Source organism: Botrytis cinerea, chromosome 15 (genome assembly GCF_000143535.2).
Source record: "Botrytis cinerea B05.10 chromosome 15, complete sequence".
In the NCBI taxonomy this organism is placed as follows: domain Eukaryota; kingdom Fungi; phylum Ascomycota; class Leotiomycetes; order Helotiales; family Sclerotiniaceae; genus Botrytis; species Botrytis cinerea.
Genome location: NC_037324.1, coordinates 222,639 through 245,623, shown reverse-complemented (window position 1 = coordinate 245,623; position 22,985 = coordinate 222,639). Strand labels below are relative to the sequence as shown.

The 22,985-nt window shown below is 43.2% G+C and overlaps 7 protein-coding genes across 8 annotated transcripts; 2 read left to right on the top strand and 5 right to left on the bottom strand.

The window, feature by feature from the left end:
- Positions 1-7: 7 nt before the first annotated feature.
- Positions 8-1,760, bottom strand: BCIN_15g00630 (hypothetical protein). Its single transcript, XM_024697361.1, has one exon. It carries the CDS (start codon positions 1,608-1,610, stop codon positions 624-626), a length of 987 nt encoding a protein of 328 aa, XP_024553176.1. The 5' UTR covers positions 1,611-1,760; the 3' UTR covers positions 8-623.
- Positions 1,761-5,433: 3,673 nt separating this feature from the next.
- BCIN_15g00620 (hypothetical protein) lies at positions 5,434-6,989 on the bottom strand. The gene is made up of 2 exons (XM_001545738.2): positions 6,311-6,989; positions 5,434-6,238 (listed from the first exon to the last, which is right to left on the bottom strand). Exons 1-2 carry the CDS (start codon positions 6,694-6,696, stop codon positions 5,503-5,505), a joined length of 1,122 nt encoding a protein of 373 aa, XP_001545788.1. The 5' UTR covers positions 6,697-6,989; the 3' UTR covers positions 5,434-5,502.
- Positions 6,990-8,489: 1,500 nt separating this feature from the next.
- Positions 8,490-12,334, top strand: BCIN_15g00610 (hypothetical protein). Its single transcript, XM_024697360.1, has 3 exons — positions 8,490-9,347; positions 9,424-11,800; positions 11,847-12,334. The coding sequence occupies exons 1-3, from the start codon at positions 9,258-9,260 to the stop codon at positions 12,065-12,067; spliced, it is 2,688 nt and encodes an 895-aa protein (XP_024553175.1). The 5' UTR covers positions 8,490-9,257; the 3' UTR covers positions 12,068-12,334.
- On the bottom strand, positions 12,335-13,299 carry BCIN_15g00600 (hypothetical protein). Its single transcript, XM_001545735.2, has 2 exons — positions 12,945-13,299; positions 12,335-12,873 (listed from the first exon to the last, which is right to left on the bottom strand). Exons 1-2 carry the CDS (start codon positions 13,095-13,097, stop codon positions 12,484-12,486), a joined length of 543 nt encoding a protein of 180 aa, XP_001545785.1. The 5' UTR covers positions 13,098-13,299; the 3' UTR covers positions 12,335-12,483.
- A 1,037-nt stretch (positions 13,300-14,336) lies between these two features.
- Bcvid27 lies at positions 14,337-17,560 on the top strand. The gene is made up of 2 exons (XM_001545734.2): positions 14,337-14,560; positions 14,688-17,560. The coding sequence occupies exons 1-2, from the start codon at positions 14,542-14,544 to the stop codon at positions 17,144-17,146; spliced, it is 2,478 nt and encodes an 825-aa protein (XP_001545784.1). The 5' UTR covers positions 14,337-14,541; the 3' UTR covers positions 17,147-17,560.
- Positions 17,561-17,651: 91 nt separating this feature from the next.
- On the bottom strand, positions 17,652-20,541 carry Bclox15741. The gene is made up of 3 exons (XM_001545733.2): positions 20,044-20,541; positions 19,359-19,991; positions 17,652-18,974 (listed from the first exon to the last, which is right to left on the bottom strand). The coding sequence occupies exons 1-3, from the start codon at positions 20,346-20,348 to the stop codon at positions 17,813-17,815; spliced, it is 2,100 nt and encodes a 699-aa protein (XP_001545783.2). The 5' UTR covers positions 20,349-20,541; the 3' UTR covers positions 17,652-17,812.
- A 254-nt stretch (positions 20,542-20,795) lies between these two features.
- On the bottom strand, positions 20,796-22,982 carry BCIN_15g00570 (hypothetical protein). Of its 2 annotated transcripts, XM_024697358.1 has the most exons (3): positions 22,678-22,982; positions 22,263-22,585; positions 20,796-22,211 (listed from the first exon to the last, which is right to left on the bottom strand). In XM_024697358.1, the coding sequence occupies exons 2-3, from the start codon at positions 22,499-22,501 to the stop codon at positions 20,939-20,941; spliced, it is 1,512 nt and encodes a 503-aa protein (XP_024553174.1). In that variant the 5' UTR covers positions 22,502-22,585; positions 22,678-22,982; the 3' UTR covers positions 20,796-20,938. The 2 variants fall into 2 exon arrangements, with proteins under 2 accessions (XP_024553174.1, XP_024553173.1); XM_024697359.1 differs by having other exon boundaries at positions 20,796-22,585.
- Positions 22,983-22,985: the final 3 nt, after the last annotated feature.

The window sequence follows — 22,985 nt, the reverse complement described above, 5'->3', positions numbered from 1 at the left end:
TTTCTATTGCTTTATATTGTATTACATTGCATTGTTATCTTCTCATTACTCTCACTATATCCCATATAAAACAGAATTACCTCTAAATAACAAGATCTCGCAAAGCACAACAGAAGCGGGGGCTATTAAATCCAATCCTATTCCTCTGATCGTCTGGATTAATCTTTCGTATCCATCTCTTGGCCAATATGTGTATAGAAGCCGCACACTCATAGTTATGCTCGCGGTATAAGTTCTTTTTCGGTTCGTATATTCGCAGAACTTATATGACACCTTCGTTGTCTTACTATTGGAGGTAGCAATTGATGGGTTGCGGGTAGTAGTACGCGTAGAAACCGAAGTAATTGAAGACTGGACGACTTATTAAGCTGATAACCGGTGCTGATTCAAAGTGTAATCAGTTTCCATACGATTTTATAGTATGTGATAGCGAGGACCGAAGAACGACACTAGCGAGGCTATAGAGAAGATTTTCGATTTACTCTCGGTGCCCAAGGGCTGGGGGTACTGAGATATCTCGATTTCGCGATAAATGACTCGGAAATTTTACTCAAACCGAGTAACTTCATTGCCAAACTTGAAGGAATAGGTTGGTGACCCTTACTGTTGTTGATAGAGAAAGACTATTGCAGTTTGACACTCTTAGACAGACAACAGTGTGCAGATTCACAATCGCTACAGATTTCATCTGCCATTTCACGCCTTCTATGAGCGTTTATTTCACTGGTTGAAATTCCCTCGCAAAACGTGTTCTCACGAATCATCCTTTGTATGGGAGCAATAATGATTCGTCTTCTTTCTTCCGCCAGCGCAAACGAATCGCTATCGTCCCTTAATATACCTTCAATCCACCATTCCAACTCTGTACGCTTATTCTCGGTGGCCCTTTCGTAATCAACACTTCCACAGCAGTAACGAACATTCCTGGCGGTGTTGCCTAATGATTCTACATTCCAGTTGATCCATATACCGAATTGAAAATGGAAGCAACAAAGCAGAATCATGATGCAGACGAAACATAGAAGATGGTGAATCTTTCCAAACGTCAAGTACTCGAGAAAATGATCCCAGCTTCTAATCTCAGGGCGGAAGACACGAACAACTAGGAAAGATGTCGCGAGCCAAATCAAGAGCGAATAGAAATGTTCGCGAAGAGAAGCTGGGCTTGGGATTCCTTGTCGTGAACCAGACAGATAAATTGCAAAGCGTTCTTTTTGGAGCTGGATTTCCCTCTTTCTTCGTTCCACTGTCCATGATTTCCTACGAAATCCGAAAGGAAAGTTTGGGCTTCTGGTTTCATCAAAGGATTCAAGAAGCAATCGAACCTGAGAAAGCTTTTCACGTGGAGAGAAGTCTTTGGATAAGATGAAATCCTGACAATTAGTGGTTGCCTCGCGACGCTTTGCGCTCAAGCCGGCTAACATTGCGGGAATTATCGTGAGATACATCCAGTAAGTATCACCAGGACTTACAAAGAAACTGTGTCTTTGGAAGAACCAGCCTGTGAATGTCGTAAGACAGATTATGGGCAAAAATCGATAGATAATGAGTGCAAGAGCGTTTGGAACACGAGCACGTTTGTCCTCCGGTCTGATTGTAGGGAAATTCATCTGTATGATCGTGATGCGGACTTTGGAAAGAATAGATTTTTCTTAGAAGAAAAAAAGTGTGTCGTATGCTTTCCTCTGTGTGTGGAGAATTTTGCTTTATATTTGATCGTCAATTTACCCGAGGCTAGGTTTAGTGCCACATCTAGTCTCCCCACAATCTTGATCGTGCTCCGATGGGCGTCCGATACTGCACACCCATTTTATCTGTACAATTTCCTATGCATACTCATGTTACTCGTCCCTCTTTGTATGTCCCTAACCTTGCTCTGACTTGAATGTGCTGAGACCAAGTCTGATGCTGTCCCGCCAGATTGCGAATCAAATCTGAAAGTTTGGAATGCTTTCAAAGTTTCGAAATTTCCAAATATCCGAGTGGCTTTATAACATTGCGCAGTTTCGACTTAAGAATAACACGAGATTCTTCCTTGACTGGAATTCAAGACAGTGCTCACACATGTGTGACTTTTTCCTTGCGATACGATACGATAATACGATGTTTGATTTGTTGTAGTTGGTTTGTTGGTTTGTTGGTTTGTTGAGTTTATTAGCTTCTTCGAGGTTGGTTTGGATGTAGATTTGGATATATCCGTCCTCGAATACTGACGCCCAAGGCCACGCGAAGGCCAAACTCTTCTTGGGCTACTCGTGCCCGGTCGGTCCACCCCAGACACACCCACAGCAGTTCGGAAGAAACCCTACTAATACTGTGGGACTGGTTAGAAACCTTCCAGACGACGAGCGTATTAACAATATTTCGTCGTCGTTCTTCGGTTCCATCACCTCCACCCCCTTCTCATCCCTTCACCCATCACGGAGATCCGGTTGATGGTTTTCTCGCATGCTTCTTCTTCTTCTTATCTGCCCGAAGGCTCATAATGCGAGGCCACGCCTCAGATCGGAACAATTCATACACAAGCGAAAAAATCGGCAAACTAAGATTCACGCAGCCCAGCGAAAGGGCGAACTTATTCCCACTTGTCCACCCGCTTTTTTTTACGGCGCATGCCGTATTGGCTATCGCCATAGTATCATTGACAAATCCCACCGCGAGAGTCCAATAGGACCAGGATCTACTCTCAAAATTCCAACATTCAGAAATCCAAAAAACAACTTGAAAAAAGGTCCCGTTGACCAGGAATGCCAAATCGGCGGTCATGATTTGATCCACCAGAGGTGTCGAGTGGTGGATAAATAGGACTATATTTAGTCCAACCAGACAAACCGGTATGCCAAATTGCATGGCAGACGACCAATCCCATTTACTTTTTACAGTAAGACCCAAAAGAAAAACAACACTAAGAGAGACGGCGAGAACGATCCCGATATCGATCGCTAGATGCATGATTGTTGCTGTTATTGTTGTTATTGTTGTTGTTGTTGTTGTTGTTGTTGTTGTTACTGTCGTTGCTGTCGTTGATCTTGGTGGTTCTGGTGATCTTCGAGCGAATTTGAAGCTCATTAATCTGCTCATTTCTCTACCCTTCATTGCTCCTCCTGTATTCAAACAACTATACACATTTGTTTGTGACAACCCTGGTCATTGTTCCTCCCCCTTTTGCATTTACGCTTAGCGAGAATAACTCGATTTCAACCCCGCCGCATCAATTCTATACATTAACTTGAACTAGAACATTCAAACGATCTCATATAATCAAATGGTTTCATAACATCACATAGTTTTATATATTCAAGCTATTTCATACATTCAAATAATCTGGTACATTCAAATAATTTAAAATATCCAAATTGTTTCAATCTTTCAATTCATTTTAAATATTCAAACCAATTCATATATTCAAAGTATTTTATATATTCAAAATGTTTTAAATATTTAAATTATCTTAAACATTCAAATATCCTAATTTATTCAAACTATTTCATACATTCAAAGCATTTTATATATTCAAAGTATTTCACACATTCAAAGCATTTCATATACTCAAGTTATCTTATACATCCAAATGTTTAATTTATTCAAACTATCTCAGACATTCAAGGCATTTCATACATTCAAATAACTTCATATACTCAAGATATCTTACACATTCAAATAATTTTATTTATTCAAATCACTTCATACAATCAAACTACTTGATATACTCAATTCAATTAATATATTCTAATAACCTCATTTATTCAATCAATTTCATACATTGAAACCAATTCATACATTCAAACTATCCCATGTATCCAAAAGATTTCATATATCAAAACTATTCTATCCACTTATCTCATTTTATTTCATTCATTCAAAATTGAAAAAACATCCAAACCATCTTAAAAACTCATCACCTTGAATACAAAAGAATCACTACAAGCATTCAACCTAATCAGAAATATAGATCCGTTCGAAAAGTCTTTGAATATTCTTAATCACCTCCAACAACAAACACAATCAAGATCCTTCCCTATCTTGGAACCGATCCTATCAAGTTAGGAAACGCAAATCATTCTTTCTCCTCTTAATTTTTCTCCCCCTTTCACTCGCTAAAGAGGAAAGAGCGAACATTCCCCCTCACCACCATAACCATTAGAACCATCAGCACCACCGAGGCCAACAGCAGCAGCAGCAGCAGCAAAACCATCAAAGCCATACAAACCAGAATGAAACTTTCGGATCATACTATTGCTAAAATTGTGGCCATTATTGCAAGTATTCTTTCCACCTCTCTTATCCTTTCAAATCAAAAGAAACAGAACTTTTTTTTTTTTTTTAGAATTTCGGAAGTGAATATTATTATACTTTTACTCTTCATTCATATTGTATTATGTATCGAATACCTGTCAATAATAGCAAACAGTGAAATCAGCCATACTTTATACTTTGATACTGCTCGTTGGTGCATCGATCTTACTCAAATGCTGTTCTGGATGCTGGAAATTTCGCAGCACGCGAATCAATCATCTTCCCGCGTCTACTTCCTAATCTCAATGTACCTTAACGCGTTATCTCTATCCGATCCTGTACTCAGTATCAGAAAAGCGAGATGGAATTTGGAGAGAAAGCTTGCGCTTGCGCTTGCTCGCAGCGACTATCGATCTGCTCGCTGTTCTATCCGGCTGTGTTTCTTTTATGCGATTTAATTTGCTAAGATTAGTTCATGAGAATTTGGTCTGGAGGGAGTGGGAATCTCAGGGAGCTGGAAAAGGCGAAAAAGTAGAGAATGAGGAGTGGGAGAAAGATGATTAAGTAGAGTTGAAGGGGTGGAAGGGGGAGTGGTAGGGTTCCAACTCCAACTCCAACTCCAACTTCAATTTCAATTTCAACTCCAAACCCCAAAATCCAAACCCAACCTCAATACTAATACTAATACCAATACTAATACCAATACTAATACCAATACTAATACCAGTACCAACTCCAAAACCAAGCAATCCAAGCGAAATGAACATAAGCCGAAGAACAAAATAAAACAACGAAACAAGAAGAAAATTAATAAAAAACCAAATATAAAAATATATTATTAATCTAATTACTTGTTTTATATACAGAAAGTGTCTACTTGGTTTTATATATAGGATGGTGATTTTGTAGAATGGGTGAGTGAATAATGAGTGAGTGATGAGTGAGTGAGTGATGAGTGAGTGATGAGTGAGATTGGAGGTATGTCATGTAATGTGTGAATATATATAGGATATTCAGATTACAATAAGGTCTATTTTATTTTGGTTTTTTCTAAAGATATGTTACTGTTGAATTGTATGTTTTAGTATTAATATTCATCTATATATCAAGTTCATCCTTATATTCACTTGTGACATATATATAAATAAACGTCGATCAATATTATCAGACTTGAAAACAAAATCAAAAAATAATACATCCATTCAACCAATCTATATTCATATATAAGTATTTTAGTCTCTCCACATCACATCCTCAATTCATCATTTATTTTCCCACTTCATCATCCCACTGCCCCTTAATCTTTCCACCCATCAACATTTCCCTCACATTCATCCTCGCACTCCAAACCACATTTTCCGTAACGCCCTTCTCCCTCACCTCTCCCTTGGCACTGCCCACTTTCTGAATATCCGAATCTCCCCCTATCCAACCTCTTGCTTTGTGATGTTGAAATAGCCCCGGCGTAACACTGATACACCTCATTCCCAATCTTTTTGAATCACGTCCCCATCTACATAACCCCGCCAATGCATTATCAAACGGCCCTGCTAATTTATCCACACTCAAATCCCATAGTACCTTTCTTGCGCCTTGTTGACTCAACGCATAAGCAAAGGTACAGATAGGACCTCCACTTATGTGAACCCAGCGAGTATAGGGATTTTGAGTTGCATTTTGGAAACCTTTGAAATGAGTTGGAGGTACGACAGTGGGATCGGAAGTTATGATATATTTGCGAGAGAGATGTGCGATTTCGGGAGAGGAGGGAGAGAGCGATTTGTATTCGTCGAGAGTTTCGGGGAATACTTCGCCGCAGTGACCAAGCCAGAGTAAATCCCAATTATCACCATATGGAGAAACAAGATTTGAGGGGGTAGTGGAGGGATATTGAATAAATTTAGAACCGGCTGCGAAGGTAAGGAGTTGAGACTTCAAACGGGTATCCCAGTCCATGTCATCTTCAAATATTAGTGCGCTTGTCAGATTTTGTTCGACGATTCTGGTGAGCAGAATGTGCGTTAGCTTGAATACCAAATATAAAGAAATCAATGACAATGAAATAAAGATATACCTCCGAATAGCATTCATATGTCCCCTCCAACTTCCCAAGTTTGACTCCCACAACTTCACTCTGTCAGCACCATACGGCACAGCTTTATCAGAGACCGCTTCCCCCTTCACTCCATCTACCCATTCAATCTTGAACCCTGTCAAACTACTAATCAAAGTGAGAGCATCCCTCTTATCACTTCGTTCCGGTAAACTCACTGCAAAGATCTTTTGAAAACCAAGTGTGCTGTTTGAAATATCGGAGGATCCATGAACTGGTCTATATTTTTGAAGAAGGCCTGATGAGTAATGGGTTAAGTAGGAAGGCGTGGATGTATTGAGGAAGACGATGAAGAGTAGAATGCCGATGCATAGAACAGTGAAGGGAAAAGCGCGAATGTGTATCATGGTGGTGGTTGAAAGAAATAGACTCTGCGAAAAGAATCGAATGGACTCGAGGCATGAAGCGTTGGAGAAGAGAATAGGTGCGCCAGTGAGTTGTAATCACTGCACGACGACTTAATTCATGTTCAAAAGCAGAACCTGGACAATCAAGTGAAACATAAACTGGACGTTTGATTGGAATGTGATGAAAATAAAAGTGAGGTGGTGCAGTGTCAAGTACCAAATAAACTTCAAACGAGGAGATGCACCTTCCCGTCACAGAAATTCAAGGTTGAAATCGAATCTCCACGATCTTCGAACCACGCATCTTAGGAGAAGAAGAAAAAGCAAGTTTAATGAAGAAGATGAAGAAGAAATGAATAAGAAATATCTCAATTTAGAGACATCGATCTTGCCCACTTAACTTTGTATCAATTCTGATGCCGGTCCTACAGTTTCTGACATTTTCTAGATGCTCAACTTCTCGCGATGGTAGACTTTCAAACTCGACTTGATATCTCGGGATCTCGTACCAAGTATGTGGGAAGATACATGCTGTACTTTGGTTAAGGTAACGCACAATATACGCATCCATACACTATCAGTTATGGAGCAGTGCGATGTTACATCCTGCAGTTAATCGGTGTCGAGTGTTTGGCCAGGACTTTTAGCTTAAGGACTGGGAGATGGATTATATTGAGTTGATCACTCGACTTGACTTGTCACTTGTCTTTCTCGCTCGCGCTGAATTTAACATTCCTGCTGTCTTTGGAGTTTCGTATCGCGCTGCCATATCTCAGAACACAAGAAACTACTGTTTTGTCCAGGGTGCTGCCAGGGTACGGTCTGCAATGTGAGATTACCACTACTTGGAACTTGCCAGAAACCTTTTCACATACCTAGCATACTGACACTCATTCCTTTCATGGACTTGAACCTACCGTCATCCAAGGCAAGACCGTTCAAATAGCTATACTGTCAATTATAATGTTGAACATTAGTCTTGTTCTGCATCGAAGTTATTCGAATCGTGGCAGATCGAAAAGGACTCAAGGGAGCAAAGAGACGAAGGGCGTGAGCAAGTCCTTCTGTTATTATGAATACACTGGAGAGAGCCGCATCACGATTCTAGTCTTTTCTACCTTTACAAAAACTCTCTCCTGCCCATTAGGGTGCATCATCAATGGCTCTAATATACCATTGGCTGGCTAGACGCAATGCGCTTTGATAACAGCAGGTATCTAGCAGTGGTTGACCTGTGATACATGTTAAAGCATGCTTTACAGTGTACGTAGCTTGTACCCCAGGCCCCAAGTCTCATCGAGATCTCACTACTATCATGGGGGTAAATGGGTCGCTGACCTCTTAACGCCCCAACGTCGAGCTTCATCGTGGATCAATCGACTTGATTAGAATTCCGGAGAAACATGAGGGCGAAGACTCAGAAATACATCTACGAGGGAGGTTGGTACCATGGTCAAAGAGGGTGGCGTCAGAGTGAGCACATAGCTCGTAACGATCTCCGGATTGTACCGACACGGGTGCGACGACGAGAGAACATTTGTTTTGCAACCTTGGAAGTGGTGAACTAAGATCATGTAAGCAGCTTTGGACTCAAGTAGATAATATGCTGCAAGCCGATTGCCTTCTGGATGATCTTCCGAATCATTGCAGATTGCGAGAGGCCACTGTTTTCTAGCAGAAGATGCACGCTGGCGTTTATCTGGGTAGATGTTCAATAGAATCAATCGGCTAAAGTCACACTGCCGTTGTTTACGCCAAAACCACCCCGGACAATCCAACTTGATAAAGATGGCGATGTGAGAACGGGATTTTTGCTAGCGTAACGTGTTATGCACCCATTTGAGTAAGGTCGACGCGTTGTTGATGCTCGTAATCCTTCCAGGTTCCATCGTATATCGGTGCCGACAACCCCTGCGAACTAAATATAACCTTGCCTTGCCTCCTTGCCTTGATCTCTAAGAGACTGATATCTCTCTTGCGCCGTCCATGCCCCTCTCTCGTCGGATATCGTAAGATCGGCAACGGTGGCCCACTCCATGCAACCCTAAATTGATCCTCGTACATGAGCTTTGGCGCCATTTTGCTGTAGGATTTTCCTGGCATGCTGGCATGAATCAATCTTGACATGCGTCGGAGAACACCAACCAACAAACACGATTAGATGTGAATAATTTCTCAACTTTATGTGTCCATCATTGTTCGAGTCCGTTCTGGAGTCAACCACATTACTCGGGCAAGAAAGAATAGATGAGTGGTGTTCGAATGGGAGAATCATATGCATGTCACTCGCACCACATCAACAATAAACCCGTCTGGAAAATCCGATCCCACGCATTCGCATCTTCCCTACGTCACAGCCTCGAGCCGTATCCGCAAAGGGAAACACATGATTTAAACTTCGACATCGTACATATCACTTTATCGATTGCGAACGACCAGAGACACACGAGACCTCGTAAAATCAACAACCGTACAATTATTAATCTGGAGACAATACTCTCTAATCCCATTTCTACAATCGTCAATTTTAATGAACCATCGCAAGAGCGAGAAACTCGGTCATGATGCGAAATAAACAATCGTCATCGCTGCAAAAGACATACGATGAGTGTTATTTGATATGTTCGACGGCGGTATATTTCGAAGGGAAGGTTAGTAACGACATCCATCCTCTGTCGTGACTTCGACGTCTGAACGAGAAATACTGATGTGTTTGGATTTATCTAGGGTAATGAGTCGGAAGCGTTACGATCATGGCGCTCGGCGCTCGATCAAATCTATTATCACAATGCATATCGAGTTCCCGCAGGTTATACTCCCAAATCAGAAACCGAAAAGGCTTTGAAGGATAGTCTGAGGTCGATGGAAATGCAATGCAAAGAACGTGTCGATTTGTTAGAAGCGCTAAAAGCCTCGCGGGAAGAGAAGAACAACGGAGAAAAGACACCACCGGGAGAAACTAGCAGCGGTAGTGGCAGTGGAAGGCTCAAGTCATTTTTGAAGTCTTCGCGAGCTTCCTCGGACTCTCAACGCCCTGCTGCAACAAGTATGGGCAATACAATCGGGGAGGGTACAATTCCTGCGGTCAATTATGATGGTCTGCCGAAACCCACCCCGCCTCCATTACCTCAACGACCTTCGATGGCCCCAAAGAATAGTTCGGAGATGGCCGTTGTTGGTGGTGGTAGGAGTATGTCAAGTTCTTCAATTTCATTACCAACAGCATCATCGAGGCCTTCCGCTCCAACATCTCATCCATCAGTTCCTGCACCACAACACAAAATGTCGAAAGAATCAAGAAGTCCTAGCCCTGAAAAGGGAGGAAGAACAATGCTTCAAACATTAAGATCGGGCGATTCCAAGAAGAGTAAAAGTTCTCGATCAAACAGAAAGAAAGATGAGAATCCTATAACGAATAAAGCTGCTACCCTGGCATGGAATACAATGGGCAGAAAGGGGAAGGATAAGGACAAATTGGGTCGTTCGCAAGATCCAGAGACTGACAGTAGCACAACAAACTTACATGGTGACAAGCCCAGCTTTTCAGATCCATTGAAAGGAAAACAAGTGCCTCCGACTCCAGTCCGATTTGATAGCACAACAAGAACTCTAGTACCAGATGTACGACCGCCGCGGAAATCACCGCCAGATTTATTGACAGGCTTGAACGATTTGGTCGGAGCTACAGGTCAATCAAATGGATATCCTTTCCCCCCAACAGATCCAGGTCAACCAGGTGCCGTTGCTGGACATTCTTTCACCACCGCGACCATGAAAGACATGATTGGACTTGATTCTCCACTTATACCACAAGCTGTTGAGCCTAATTTTGGCTCATCGTCACAACCGCGACCAGCCGAATCTTCTGCTACCGCGTTCGCACAGCTTAAGAAGGGACCTCCACCACCTCCACCTCACGCAAGACCACCAGGTAAATTTGAACCATTAAAATACCCGACGTATCTTCAAGAGTATCCTGATACAATTGCCAAGAAAGGCAATCCAGACAACATACCGGTACCTCAGCGCAGGAGACCAGCTCCCAGACTAGATTCGAACGCTGAACCTTCAGCGTCATCAAATCGCTTACAAAGAAAACCTGTATCTGCGAACACTTCCTCACCAAGACGTTTAGATGATAACAAAAAGTCACGAGGGAAAGAACTTAGGCGAGTACACGGAGATGATACTTCGTCTCAAAGTGCAAATGATGATACCAGCAATGAAGAATTGCGAACTCGGCCTAAAAGAAAGCAAAAACAGGTGGTATCGCCAATACTTGTTGATGCTACAACGCCAACATCTGAAGAGTCTAATGATTCTGCCACGGACAGGATCAAGAGTGCGTGGGATGAGAAGGTTAAGCATCTCATGAAGAATTTGCCGAAAGGGGTTGATGAAGGGGCTGCTAAACAGATCTTCAATGAAATTGTAGTTCAAGGCGATGAGGTACACTGGGATGATGTCGCTGGTCTGGATGTTGCTAAGAATGCGCTCAAAGAAGCCGTTGTTTATCCATTCCTACGACCAGATCTGTTTATGGGTCTTCGCGAACCAGCTCGTGGTATGCTATTATTTGGTCCCCCAGGTACTGGTAAGACTATGTTAGCAAGAGCGGTTGCTACCGAGTCGAAGTCTACTTTCTTCTCCATCTCAGCTAGCAGTTTGACAAGTAAGTTCTTGGGTGAGTCCGAAAAACTTGTCCGAGCATTGTTTTCTCTTGCCAAAGCACTTGCACCAAGTATCATTTTCGTCGATGAAATTGACTCTCTTCTTTCTGCACGATCTGGAGGAGAGCATGAAGCTACAAGGCGTATTAAGACCGAATTCCTGATTCAGTGGAGTGATTTACAAAGAGCTGCAGCTGGTAGGGAACAAACAGACAAGGAAAAGGAAAGAGGGGATGCTAGTCGAGTATTGGTACTTGCTGCAACAAACTTGCCTTGGGCTATTGACGAAGCTGCAAGACGAAGATTTGTGAGAAGGCAGTATATTCCTTTACCTGAGGATGAGACTAGAGCCAAGCAATTACATACTTTACTGGGACATCAAAAGCACGGGTTGAAAGAAGAGGACATTGATCACTTGGTCAGATTGACCGATGGTAAGCTTTGTTGAGTTTTTTATCGAATATCTCTAACAATATATAGGGTTTTCGGGTTCTGATATTACAGCGTTAGCTAAAGATGCGGCCATGGGTCCTCTACGATCTCTCGGGGAAAAGCTTTTGGAAATGACTATGGATGATATTCGACCAATGCAAATTGAAGACTTTCAAGCTAGTTTGGTCAATATTAGACCAAGTGTAAGTAAGCAAGGACTGCAAGAATTTGAGGATTGGGCAAAAGAGTTTGGTGAACGTGGAGGTTAAGGTTATGGTTAAGGCAATGATGGCATGTGTATATGTGTATGACTTAGTGTATCAATATTTTAGCTTTTGGATGGATTTGGGATCGGTATACAATAGGGTCCATGGGTTTAAGGAATCCGGGAGGTGCATGGGAAGGTTCCGGGTAACTGGAGAGCATAGGTGGGACCGGGAGTTCAGCGTCTTGAGCATGGAGTCCTGCGTTAGAAAAGCTGGTCTAACTGCTGTTACAAAACATAGCTTAACATATTCAATAGAGATATTACTTGATGCGTTCATTTCCCGTGTCATTCTTTATACATGATACTTATGATACAATCCCGTCTTCATACACTTCCTGTACACGGATATGTGATACACCTTAAAACGCCAAATTTTGCATGCATATGCACCCGTATCCCCACCCATTTTCCTTTTCACTACACAAGCTTTATCTCCTCCCCGTTCCCATTCGCCGTCTCCTCGGCCTTCACCACCTCTCCCTTCCCCTTCTGCGCCTCGGCAAACCCCTCGACAAACCACTCGCTCCCCTCTATCCCCCTCGGATCACGCTCAAACCCCCAGCGACTCCAACTCCCCTTCCGAATATGCTTCGCCATCAATTTTCGCTCGCGCTCCGCAATCCGTTCCTCGGCGCTGGGGATGGGAGGGCGTTCGGAAATGGGACGGCCGAAGGGCGCGATGATCGAGGAGACGACGTGGTGTACGGTTTTGGAGGTGCGGTGGCCGGGCGTAATGGTTATTATGTCGCCGGTTGTGAGGGAGGAGCGCGGGTCGTGGACTAGGAGGTGGGCTTTGGAGTTGAATTTCTGGGAGGGGGAGAAGGGGGGGTTAGTGGGTGATTATTTGGTGGAAGGGGGGAGAGGGGAGGGGAAAATACCTTTTGCAAATGCTCGTTCCATACTTGAGTGCCGATTCTTACTTTTACGGTTTTTTCCATTAGCCCGCTGGATACGACGACGGCGTTTATTTGGCGCGGTGCGTGGGTTGCTGCTGCTGCTGCTGCTGCTTTGGCGACTTTTTGGATTGCCATCTTTGTTTTCTGGGGGGAGGATGGAGGAGGATGGAGGGGGGAGGGAGAGAGTTTCTGGATGGATGGGTGGGTGGGTTGAGGGCGGATTCGTGGGCTTGCTTCGTCTATAGGTACTGTAATACGATATAGATATAAATTCATCAAGTTCACTTATTAACTTGATGAATTATAATTTTGAGAGGGGATGGAAGGCAGGTTTTTCCGGCTCCGAGAGTGATGGGGGTTTTTTTTGTTTTGGTGTGTGCATCCATGCATGCATGGATGGAGGGATGGAATGGTCTGCACAGCCATTATTACGATTGTGGCGTTGCGTTGTTTTTGGATCAAAGGTTCATGAGATGAACCGCTACTGTGTTGTGATGTGATGTGATATGATATGATATGATGACGTTTCTGCCTTATTATTGTATGTAGAGTATGATATAGAGAGTGCGATGTAGAGAGAAGACAATGTAGAGAGAAAATTACTTGTAAGTATATGTATATATGCTCGAGGTATGGAATGGGAGAATTAATAAATCTTGCAAGAAATTGGAAACTGGAAATTGGAAGTTTGTCTGTCTCGACATCTTTTTCTTTGGATCACGTGGATATATATTGCTGTCTATCTGCTTGGTTTTCTGTGGTGAGATGGTTCGTTTCTAGGGACGCATATAATGCTTTCTTTGCATATAGCTGTTGTAGTTTTAGCTGGGGGGGGATTGGGTTTGAAGGTTGATTCGGGGTTGATTTATGATGAGGTTATTACTATGAATGAGTGAGAGTAATTAGTAAGAAGGTGTGAGGCATTAGGTGTTAGATGTTAGGTAAGATGTGCGTAATAGTTAAGTGAATCTTAATGTTTAATTAAAACTTCGTCCGTTTTCTTTCTATGATGTATATGGTTTATGGTATATAGTACATAATATATAGTATGGTATGATATATATGATAGTCTGCCTCCACGGCAGTGGCCCCCGGAGGGCCAGCGGAGCGTCATTTATCTCAAACCATCAAAATCAAGATTTGAGTGATTCCTTAATAAGAAAGAAATTCCTAAAAATAAAGAGGAAAATACAAGAAAAATAGATAAATTTCAAAATGAGTCAAAAATAAAACAGGATTTCAGTTCTTTAAATTCGAAACATTTCTTTGAATATCAAACCTCAAGGTTCTTAGTGAATGCAAGCAAGTGATAGGATGATGGCCTTAGTTTTTAGACACTCTCGCTTACAAAGCGAGGCTGTGAACCCATGGCTTGGAGTTGCCTATCACAACCATCATGTTCTTTTTCCCTTGTGATAAGTTGACAAAAAAAAACATAAGAAACGCACTTTCTTTCCTCTTCTCCTTGAATTTTTACCTTTCAAAAACACCTTCATTTAATAGTCAACACACGATATATTTTGAGCTTAGGGATAGAGCATAAAATCACACGTTCTCGATTGCAAACGCAGACAACAGGATGTTTGTGTTAAGAAATGGTATGTAAATAAATAGTCCGCCCCTCCACTTTACCCCTCATTCGATCTTCATTCGAAGTTTTTTATAAGCAACGCGCAAACTAAATACACAGCTTCTTTTGCGAACAACATCTAATACATATAACAGTTGGTAAATTGATCTTTGGTGATACATCCAAAGAATCTTTGATCGAGCTTCCTCAAGGCCAACTTTATCTCGTTCGACCACTATCTCCCAAAGGATATTCCGAACTTATATTCCGCGACGCAGCTGCGAGGATCAGAAGAACCGGCCAAGATTTTCAATACCAGCTTGTGATTCAACGGGCCTACGAAGAGGGCGAGGAAGAATTATTGGACGACGAGGCTGCGGACGACGAAGACGGCACTGCAGCTTTGACTGGGGAACGCGACGAGAAAACATTCCTCCTTGACGAAAGTTTACATTTCCGATCGGAAATTCGCGAAGGCGGTGAAAAGGTTCTTGCTTGGAGAGATTTGAGCGGTGACGCGGGCGATTTATACGAATTTGTTTGTGACGTTTCGGTAGAGAATAGTCAGGTTCAATCGTTTGAACTTACAGCGGTTCATTGTCAGTTTGAGAGAAAATTCAGGAGAAAATATTTGACCGCGACCGAGGAGGAGTTGAGTCAATTTGCATTCGAAGAGGAAGACCCAATTCCGCATGCTAGTCCGCCTATAAGCCCTATAAGTTTGAGTCCTGTACAATCGTTCCCAGCTATCGATCAGGCAGTTACGAGAAGTACGGCAAATTCTGCATTAAAGGAAACGATGAGTCCCGTTACAAGAGGATCAAGGGCACCTCCCAGAAGTCCATCACCGGTTGAAAAGACCCCAACAAAGGCACCGGCTGTTGCTAAACATCCTGAGGCCATTTCTGTGTTGGCAGAGGAAACCGCCGAGTTACATTTATTCGACTTCGTTTCTGGTTCATTCTTGAAGCAAGACGATGAGGTCACGGCAACTGTTACCGAGGTTGGAAAATGGCAATACTGGTTACAGCTTAGCAGCAAGGACAGAGACTGGTTAGGTCAAGCCGTTATTGCGGACATTAATCCAGTTTTCAATTTCGAATACCTTTCTTTCATTTTTAACGCCTACACAGCCGATCATCAAGCGTATTCATGGCTTCTTCGATTTAAGGATCAAGAGACAATTACAAGATTCCAGGAAGGTTTGATGCAAGCTTTGTGGGAACAATTGAATGAACTCAAGTGGAACAGCAGTAAGGAGGATGAGAGAGAATATGTTCTCGAGGCATTCCAGGATCTTACTATGGAGGACGCTCCGGATTTTGTCGAGGAAGAAGAGGAAGAGGGAGAGGAAGAAGAAGTGGAAGAGGAAGATGATGGACAAAGAAGCGAGCATTACGACTCGGATGAGGAAGAAGATGATGTTGTCACTAAAGATGATGATGGAAATGTCAATTCACAACTTGCGGTTGGATACAAACACGATCGATCATTTGTTGTTAGAGGGTCTAAGATTGGTGTCTTCAAACATACACCTAATAATAATCTGGAGTTCTCGACCAACATTTCGAAAGTCCAAGCACCAAACGGCAAACTCTTTAATCCAAAGAAAGTTATGCTTCACGCCGAGGACACGAACATGATTCTTCAAGATGGAAATAACCCTAATTCGCTTTATAGAATGGATTTGGAGTATGGAAAGATTGTTGATGAATGGAAAGTTCACGATGATATTCCTGTTGACACCTTTGCGCCCGAAAGCAAATTCGCTCAAATGACAGGAGAGCAGACTTTCCTTGGTCTTTCTCGAAATGCTCTTTATCGTATCGATCCTCGTCTTGCAGGCAATAAACTTGTCGATTCTGAACTCAAACAATACACTTCTAAGAATGATTTCTCCGCTGCCGCTACCACAGAAAAAGGATACATCGCCGTCGCTAGTAACAAGGGTGACATCCGTATGTTCGATCGTCTTGGCATCAACGCAAAGACTCACATCCCAGCTCTTGGTGAACCTATCATTGGACTAGATGTTAGTGCTGATGGCCGTTGGGTTTTGGCTACTTGTCGTACCTATCTTCTTCTTATCGACGCTCTTCAAAAAGATGGTAAGTATGAAGGCAAACTCGGATTTGAAAAATCATTCGGTAAAGATTCAAAACCTCAACCACGTCGTCTTGGTCTTACACCAGCTCACGTCGCTCAATTCCAACATGAAACTGGTGCTCCACTTTCTTTCACTGCAGCTCGTTTTAATACTGGAGAAGGGCTTACCGAAACATCTATCATTACCGCTACGGGTCCATTCATTGTAACGTGGAATTTGAAGAAGATCTTGAGGGGCAACAAGGATACTTATAGCATTAAACGTTATGCTGAAGAAGTCAAGGCGGATAATTTCAAATACGGTAGTGATAAGAATGTCATTGTCGCATTGCCAAATGAAGTTAATATGGTAGCTAAGCAAACTTTCAAGAGACCAACAAGAGAAAGTATTGCCACGCCCTATAAAGTTGGATGGAGTAATGGGAGAAGAGATAGTGCGAGAATTGGAGGAAGCAATAGTGGAAGATATAAGTTGGGCAGGGATGATGTGGTCAACAGTCCTTATTAAGCGATTGTTTTTGAGCTGTGGGCAAATGAATGGATGTTTTAATGCTGAGGCGGAGCGTGGGGAGTTTTCGAGGCTTTTTGTTTTTGTTTTTTTCTGGGATGAGGCATTTTCTTGAGTAGCTTGCTTGTTTACTTGCTTTTCGCATTTTGGGGAATGAATTTGATTCAGAGTACGTTGAACTTTATGATAGCCTTCTGGCAATCAGTTTCAAGGGAAGTTTGGTGGACAGGACAGGACAGATGAATCAGGACGAATAACAGGAAGAGATACCATGGGTATTCATACTTTTGAAAGGTATGAGGTGCAGCTGGAAATGTCAGCGGAGAAGGCACACCAGATGTTGTTTGATATGCGGAGTTGGTAGCTAGCTTATAGTAGTTAGGAAGTACAGAAATAAATGAATTTGTATTACCATTGTTTGGTACTCGTTATTGTTTGCGCTTGTGTATTGGAGAAATGTCTAGGTATATGTTGATCACGTGTACAGAGTTTAATGAGGAATAAGTGATGAGGAACATTTGAATCATATCTACATATTGAAAGGTCTATCTATAAGTTCTATATCAGGAAAGGTATTATATAGCATAGTATAGCGAAAAGTGTCTCAACGCTCTCTTCTCCGCAATCCCCCAACCTCAAATCAAACTCCAACCCCAACCCACCCCCTCAGATCAAAATACTCACCGCCGTCCTCTCCGGCGCCAAAACCCGATACAAAACCGTCTTATCATCCACCCCCAACGCCAGCTGATCCACCACCCCCTCCACCCGCACCAGCTCCTCATAAAACCTCCCCGCCACCCCCTCCCTCTCATCAACCCCATCGCTCAACCCCGCTACCCCACGCACACTGAGCGCATACTCCAATAGAGACTGCTCATCTGCAACTACACTACTAAGCAGATACGGGAGATGCGAAGCCAAGAGCCAAGAGCGCGGTTCACGCACGGGCAGGGATGCGATGAGCGATTCTTCCGTGTAGGATAATAGGTCGGGGAGCGAAGAGGGCAGCGGGGCGAAGAGCGCAGAGGGTTTGTTGGGCACGAAGGCCTGGTAATAGTCTTGCAGGTAGTTTACCGCGGTGTGTTGGGTACTCGCGATGTGGATGCACATTGTGACTGCGTCTGTGAGTTGGTCGAAGGTGCGGAGGGTAGGGAACGAGGAGATGTTCGCGCCATCTGGGCTTTGGATCTCGCGACACCAGTCCTGGAGATGGGTATCGGAAGACACGGCGGAGTCGGAGGCGTACGAGGGGCGCAGCATGCCCGAGACGAAACGGTGGAGAATGCCCCAGATGTGCTGCATGTTGCGCGCATAGGCGTAGTTGTGGAATTTGGGGGCGTCGAGTTCGGCGGGGGGGAAGCCGCGGGATGCGAGATCGTGCGGGATGTAGCCGCCGACGAAATCGAAGGTTTCGTATTGTGTGCGCACCATTTGGAGACTGCCTTTTTCGGGGAGTCCGTTGATGTGCACGATGACTTGGGGGATTAAACTTGCTCTTGCGGCGGCGTTGAGGGGGAGAGTTTTGAGCCAGTGTGGTGCGAGGAGTTGGAATACGGGGTGGGTTTCAGGGAGGTAGCGGTGGGAGGAGATGATGATTCCTTCTTCGATTAGATGGGTGTGGGTGAGATGAGAACCCAGTTCGTGGGCGTGCCAGTCGGCTACTTGGGCGCATTGTTTTGCGTAGCGCCAGGGCCAATCGGTTGCTTCGTGAGTTCTGGGGGATGTAGGAGAAGTACGTTTATTGAAGAGAGTGAGAGAATCGGTGATATTGGTACGGTAGTCGAGAATGATTGCCAGAGGATGAAGAGTACCATTTGGAAGGAGACTGATTGGGTTAGTGTCGATTGATTTTATCACGGTACGCAATTTAGTGCGAGATGAGAAGAGATGACGGTTAGCCCCACGTAACGTTCTTCATCCTTGCGGAACGGCGCGGCGTGGGCTGACTGCAGGGCTGAAGACTTCCCAGCTAATGTACGTAGGGGATACGAATGTATATCGTACGTTGTCCAATCAGGATCGATTATGCAAAATGACGGCGCTTACGAGATGAAGCTTACAGCTCGCGCTCGTGTTCGTGCTCAACACACCCCGTAAGAAAATGTGAGAAGTGGAAACATAGGTTAATGTAACAAAACAGGAAATGTAAAAAAAAAACAGAAATGCAAAAAAAAAACAAGAGAGGGAGAAAGAAAAACTCAAGACTTACTGAAAAAGACTAACACTCGCACACCCAAACCTCTTCCCATCATCACTCTTCAAATCCTCCCCCTGAGCCACCCCTGCAAACTTTCGGAAATAGCTACAATCCTGCACATACAATCCACCCTGCCTCTCCCCCTCCTCAATCACCCTCAAACTATCTCTTTTCTCCTGCGCACTCGCCGCCGCCTTAAACATTTGAATCCATTCCTTCCCTGCCTTTCTAATCGTCACCGGGTTGACCCCCGTGAATTGCTGTTGCGCATACACTTCATCACTATACCAATCTTTTCGCGTTCCTATATTAGCTACCTTTCCAATATCTCTTCTCTCATCAAAGAGTTTTTTGTTAACAGACTCAATGAGAGCGAAGGTACGTTGATTTGGCTCATCATAGGCGAAATCGAGAAATTTTTCGGGAATCACTTTTTGCACTATGGGTGCTGTGGCAAAGAGTCGCTCTGGTTGAAAGATTTTGAGGGAGTGAAAGAAATCGACTTTGGGTTCAAGACTTAGATGAGGGGGGTAGCCATCCGAACCGGGAGTTTGGAATTGGAAGCGTTCTTTCTTCTCTTCAAGCGAGATGGGGGCGGTAGGAAGATGAGATTCCAATTGATGTACATCGAAGAAAGAGGCGAATCTATCATTGATCAGTTACTTGACTCTTGATGTTGTGTTTTTGGAGGTCATACGATTTATTGACTAGAGTATAAACTTCTGAAACCGCTTTCTTGGTCCCAATATATGTACCCGTAGCGAATTTAGCTTTCTTCAAATCTTCCTTCAATTTGTTATGATCACGTTCTCCCGCGAAAATAGAATGAGCAAGAAGTTCTGCCTTGAAAACTCCATGATTCCATTCACTGGGTAAGCGTTTAGGCGGTGGTGCCTGATGCTCTGCATGATGTAGTATATCCTCAACTTTTTGAAATATGCCCGGCATATTGAAGAAATGATTGAGAACCCGAACGAGAAAGTTGAAGATGAATGTAAACATTCGTCTGTTGAAGAGTATAAAAGGTTATGGATCGATTTCTTGTACCGATAAGACAAAGACAATGTGCGACAGGAGGAATGATTGTATACTACACAGAGATAGAAACCAAAACTAATTGGTATATTTACTTGACAAGAATGAGGGAAGAGAGGGAAATATGTAGTAAAATCATGGCAGTGCATTGATATTGCTCGGTGTGAAGAGTGGCGGCTCCAGGGCTGACTTATCTAAAATATTACACCCTTGGGGTCCTAAGATGGGATAACAGTCAGCAAATAATTCAGCTGAAGCCCCAGTTTCATCATGGCTCAATATCAGGCTGATGAAAACTCGAGAATGTGCAAACATATCAAATGGTGACTGAGAATCTTATGATGGGTGTCATCAACCAAGTATGCCAAGATTCCACATAGCTCAATTGACCAAAAATTGCTCATCGACTTTAGTTGCACAAAAGTTTTTATTACTTGCTATGATTTCCATTACGCTGTCGAGCTTTCATACAACCCTTGGTAGATTCCATAATGTTATTGCTAAGAGTGTGAGGGGTGGGAGAGAACATGCTAGGTTGATTTCTCAAATTTCCTAGATTACTTCTTCACTGGTTTTGTCTGTGGTGTTGGAACCTTCTTGTAAATCGCCAATAACTCCTCGCTGAAATCGTCCAACAAAATAAGTCGAAATTGCTTTCCCCATCGATTTTGGAACGACAATTTTTTATATTCATAGTTTAAACCTCTGCTCCAAGCCACCAGTTCAACGTTCCATCCTTTCGAAAGTGCTCTCTCCACACTCTTGAAAAATCCTCCCGAGTACTCGGCCTCGGCCCCATCTCCAGTTGCTAGGATAACGGTTGACGGAGTTGAGTAATCGGCCAAAGATTCGATCATTTTCAGTTGTAGAATTTCATCAACGCCCTGCTCGACAAATGCAGATTTTGCGGATTGTGATGAGACGGAATTTTCAGGTTTACTCGATTGTCCAGTGAGGTATCCATTTCCTTGTCCACCTCGCGCTTTTTCGGTTGTGAGCTCCCTGATTTTAAACACCCTGTCCAGAACACTAGTTTCGTAACCACATGTCCTGGCCTCTTCAAAATGAGTTGGTGTGTCTTTGTTATTTAGTCTGGATCCAAGCAAGATTCGTCTGGCGACAGGCCGAGCCCTCTCCATAATTGATGCTAATGAACAAAATGAGAAAGGTGGACTTTCAGCCATCTTTTCCTGCTCAGGAAATCCTCGTACACATTTTAAAGTATTCTTGAATCCAATTATAATGTTGCTGAAATCAACAAATACGTGTATGGCTTCCACATCTGAGCTCCCGCCTGAAAGCTTTCTGTCGATCCTCAATTGATTTGATAGCTTTTCAGCTATCCTGATTCTCTTTTCTTCGCGAGTCAAATCGTAAAGAGGATATATGACGCCCTTCCTGAGGACCGTATTCTTTTTTTCAAGGGTGTTAAAAACAACAGGACCACGGCTGAGATGTGTCGCAGATTTCGTTCGAGAAGGTGTTTCTATCTCCGATTCAAGTCCGCTGCTCTCATTCTCATCCGTCCATGCATCAGATAATGCCTTCCCCCGTATCTTTCCGTGTAGTCTCGGCGATTGGACATGAAAAAGACGATCCGCAGGAAAGGGAGATCTAAAATCTGTTTTCGTTTTTGAGATTTGCCTTATCGACGTTTCTTTCGGGAAAGATATCAAGTCTTCCGAGACTTTTGCTCGTGTCCCCCGCTGTTGTAGTTTCGTAAATTTCGTACCTTGCACCTTATCTTTCGATCGTACTGTTCTTGATTTCGTAACATAGTCTTGATAGATATCCGGAATATCTGAATCATCCGTCGCAGAAGATGGCAGACTATTAAGATCAGAAAAGAGCCCTTCAGAAGTATAAGAAGATGGTGCTGACTCATTTGGTTCAACATCAGGATCTTGACAAGTCGCCGTAGCATCGACACCCAAATGATCCCATATTGGAGTGAAATCACCTAAGGTGCGTGCACTTCTGTCTGCGAATGAGGGCTCATCTTCAGGTAGAAAATAGTAAGAATATGGTAAATCGCTGTTTAAAGTCGAAGCAGAAAGTAGATTATGAAGCTCGATGGCACAAGACAGGTCCCATGGCTGGGATGTATGGGATTCGGTCATGTAACTAATGTGAGGATCGGCCTAGCAGCAGATGCTTAAGCCGAAGAAGTAGTCTTAGGTGTGGTTTCTGATATGATATTGGGACTATTGGAGAGAGTTGAAATTAGTGATCTGATCTGATAGCTCTGATCAGAAGAATAGTGGCAAAAGAGCAGTTGTCGTTGCGTATAACTCACAATGAACTGGGAAATGATGTTTCCAAGTATAATCATACTTCCCGCTGTGGATTTTGATGCTGTCGCTGCCGTTGTTATTTATTATGGATTAAGAATGAATGATACCAAGTTAAACTTGAATGCAGGTGAATAGAAATAGACTTGGTATTTGCATTGCAGCGCTAGTAGATGGAGGCGGTTTCTTCTTCAAGAGGTCGAATTCGGATAGATGAACCTTGAATGATTCACCTGGACATCCACCTACCTGCGCCTTGTTGATTAGCTACCAATTGCATTGCATTGTTGAAAGGCTGTACTGTACTAGTGGT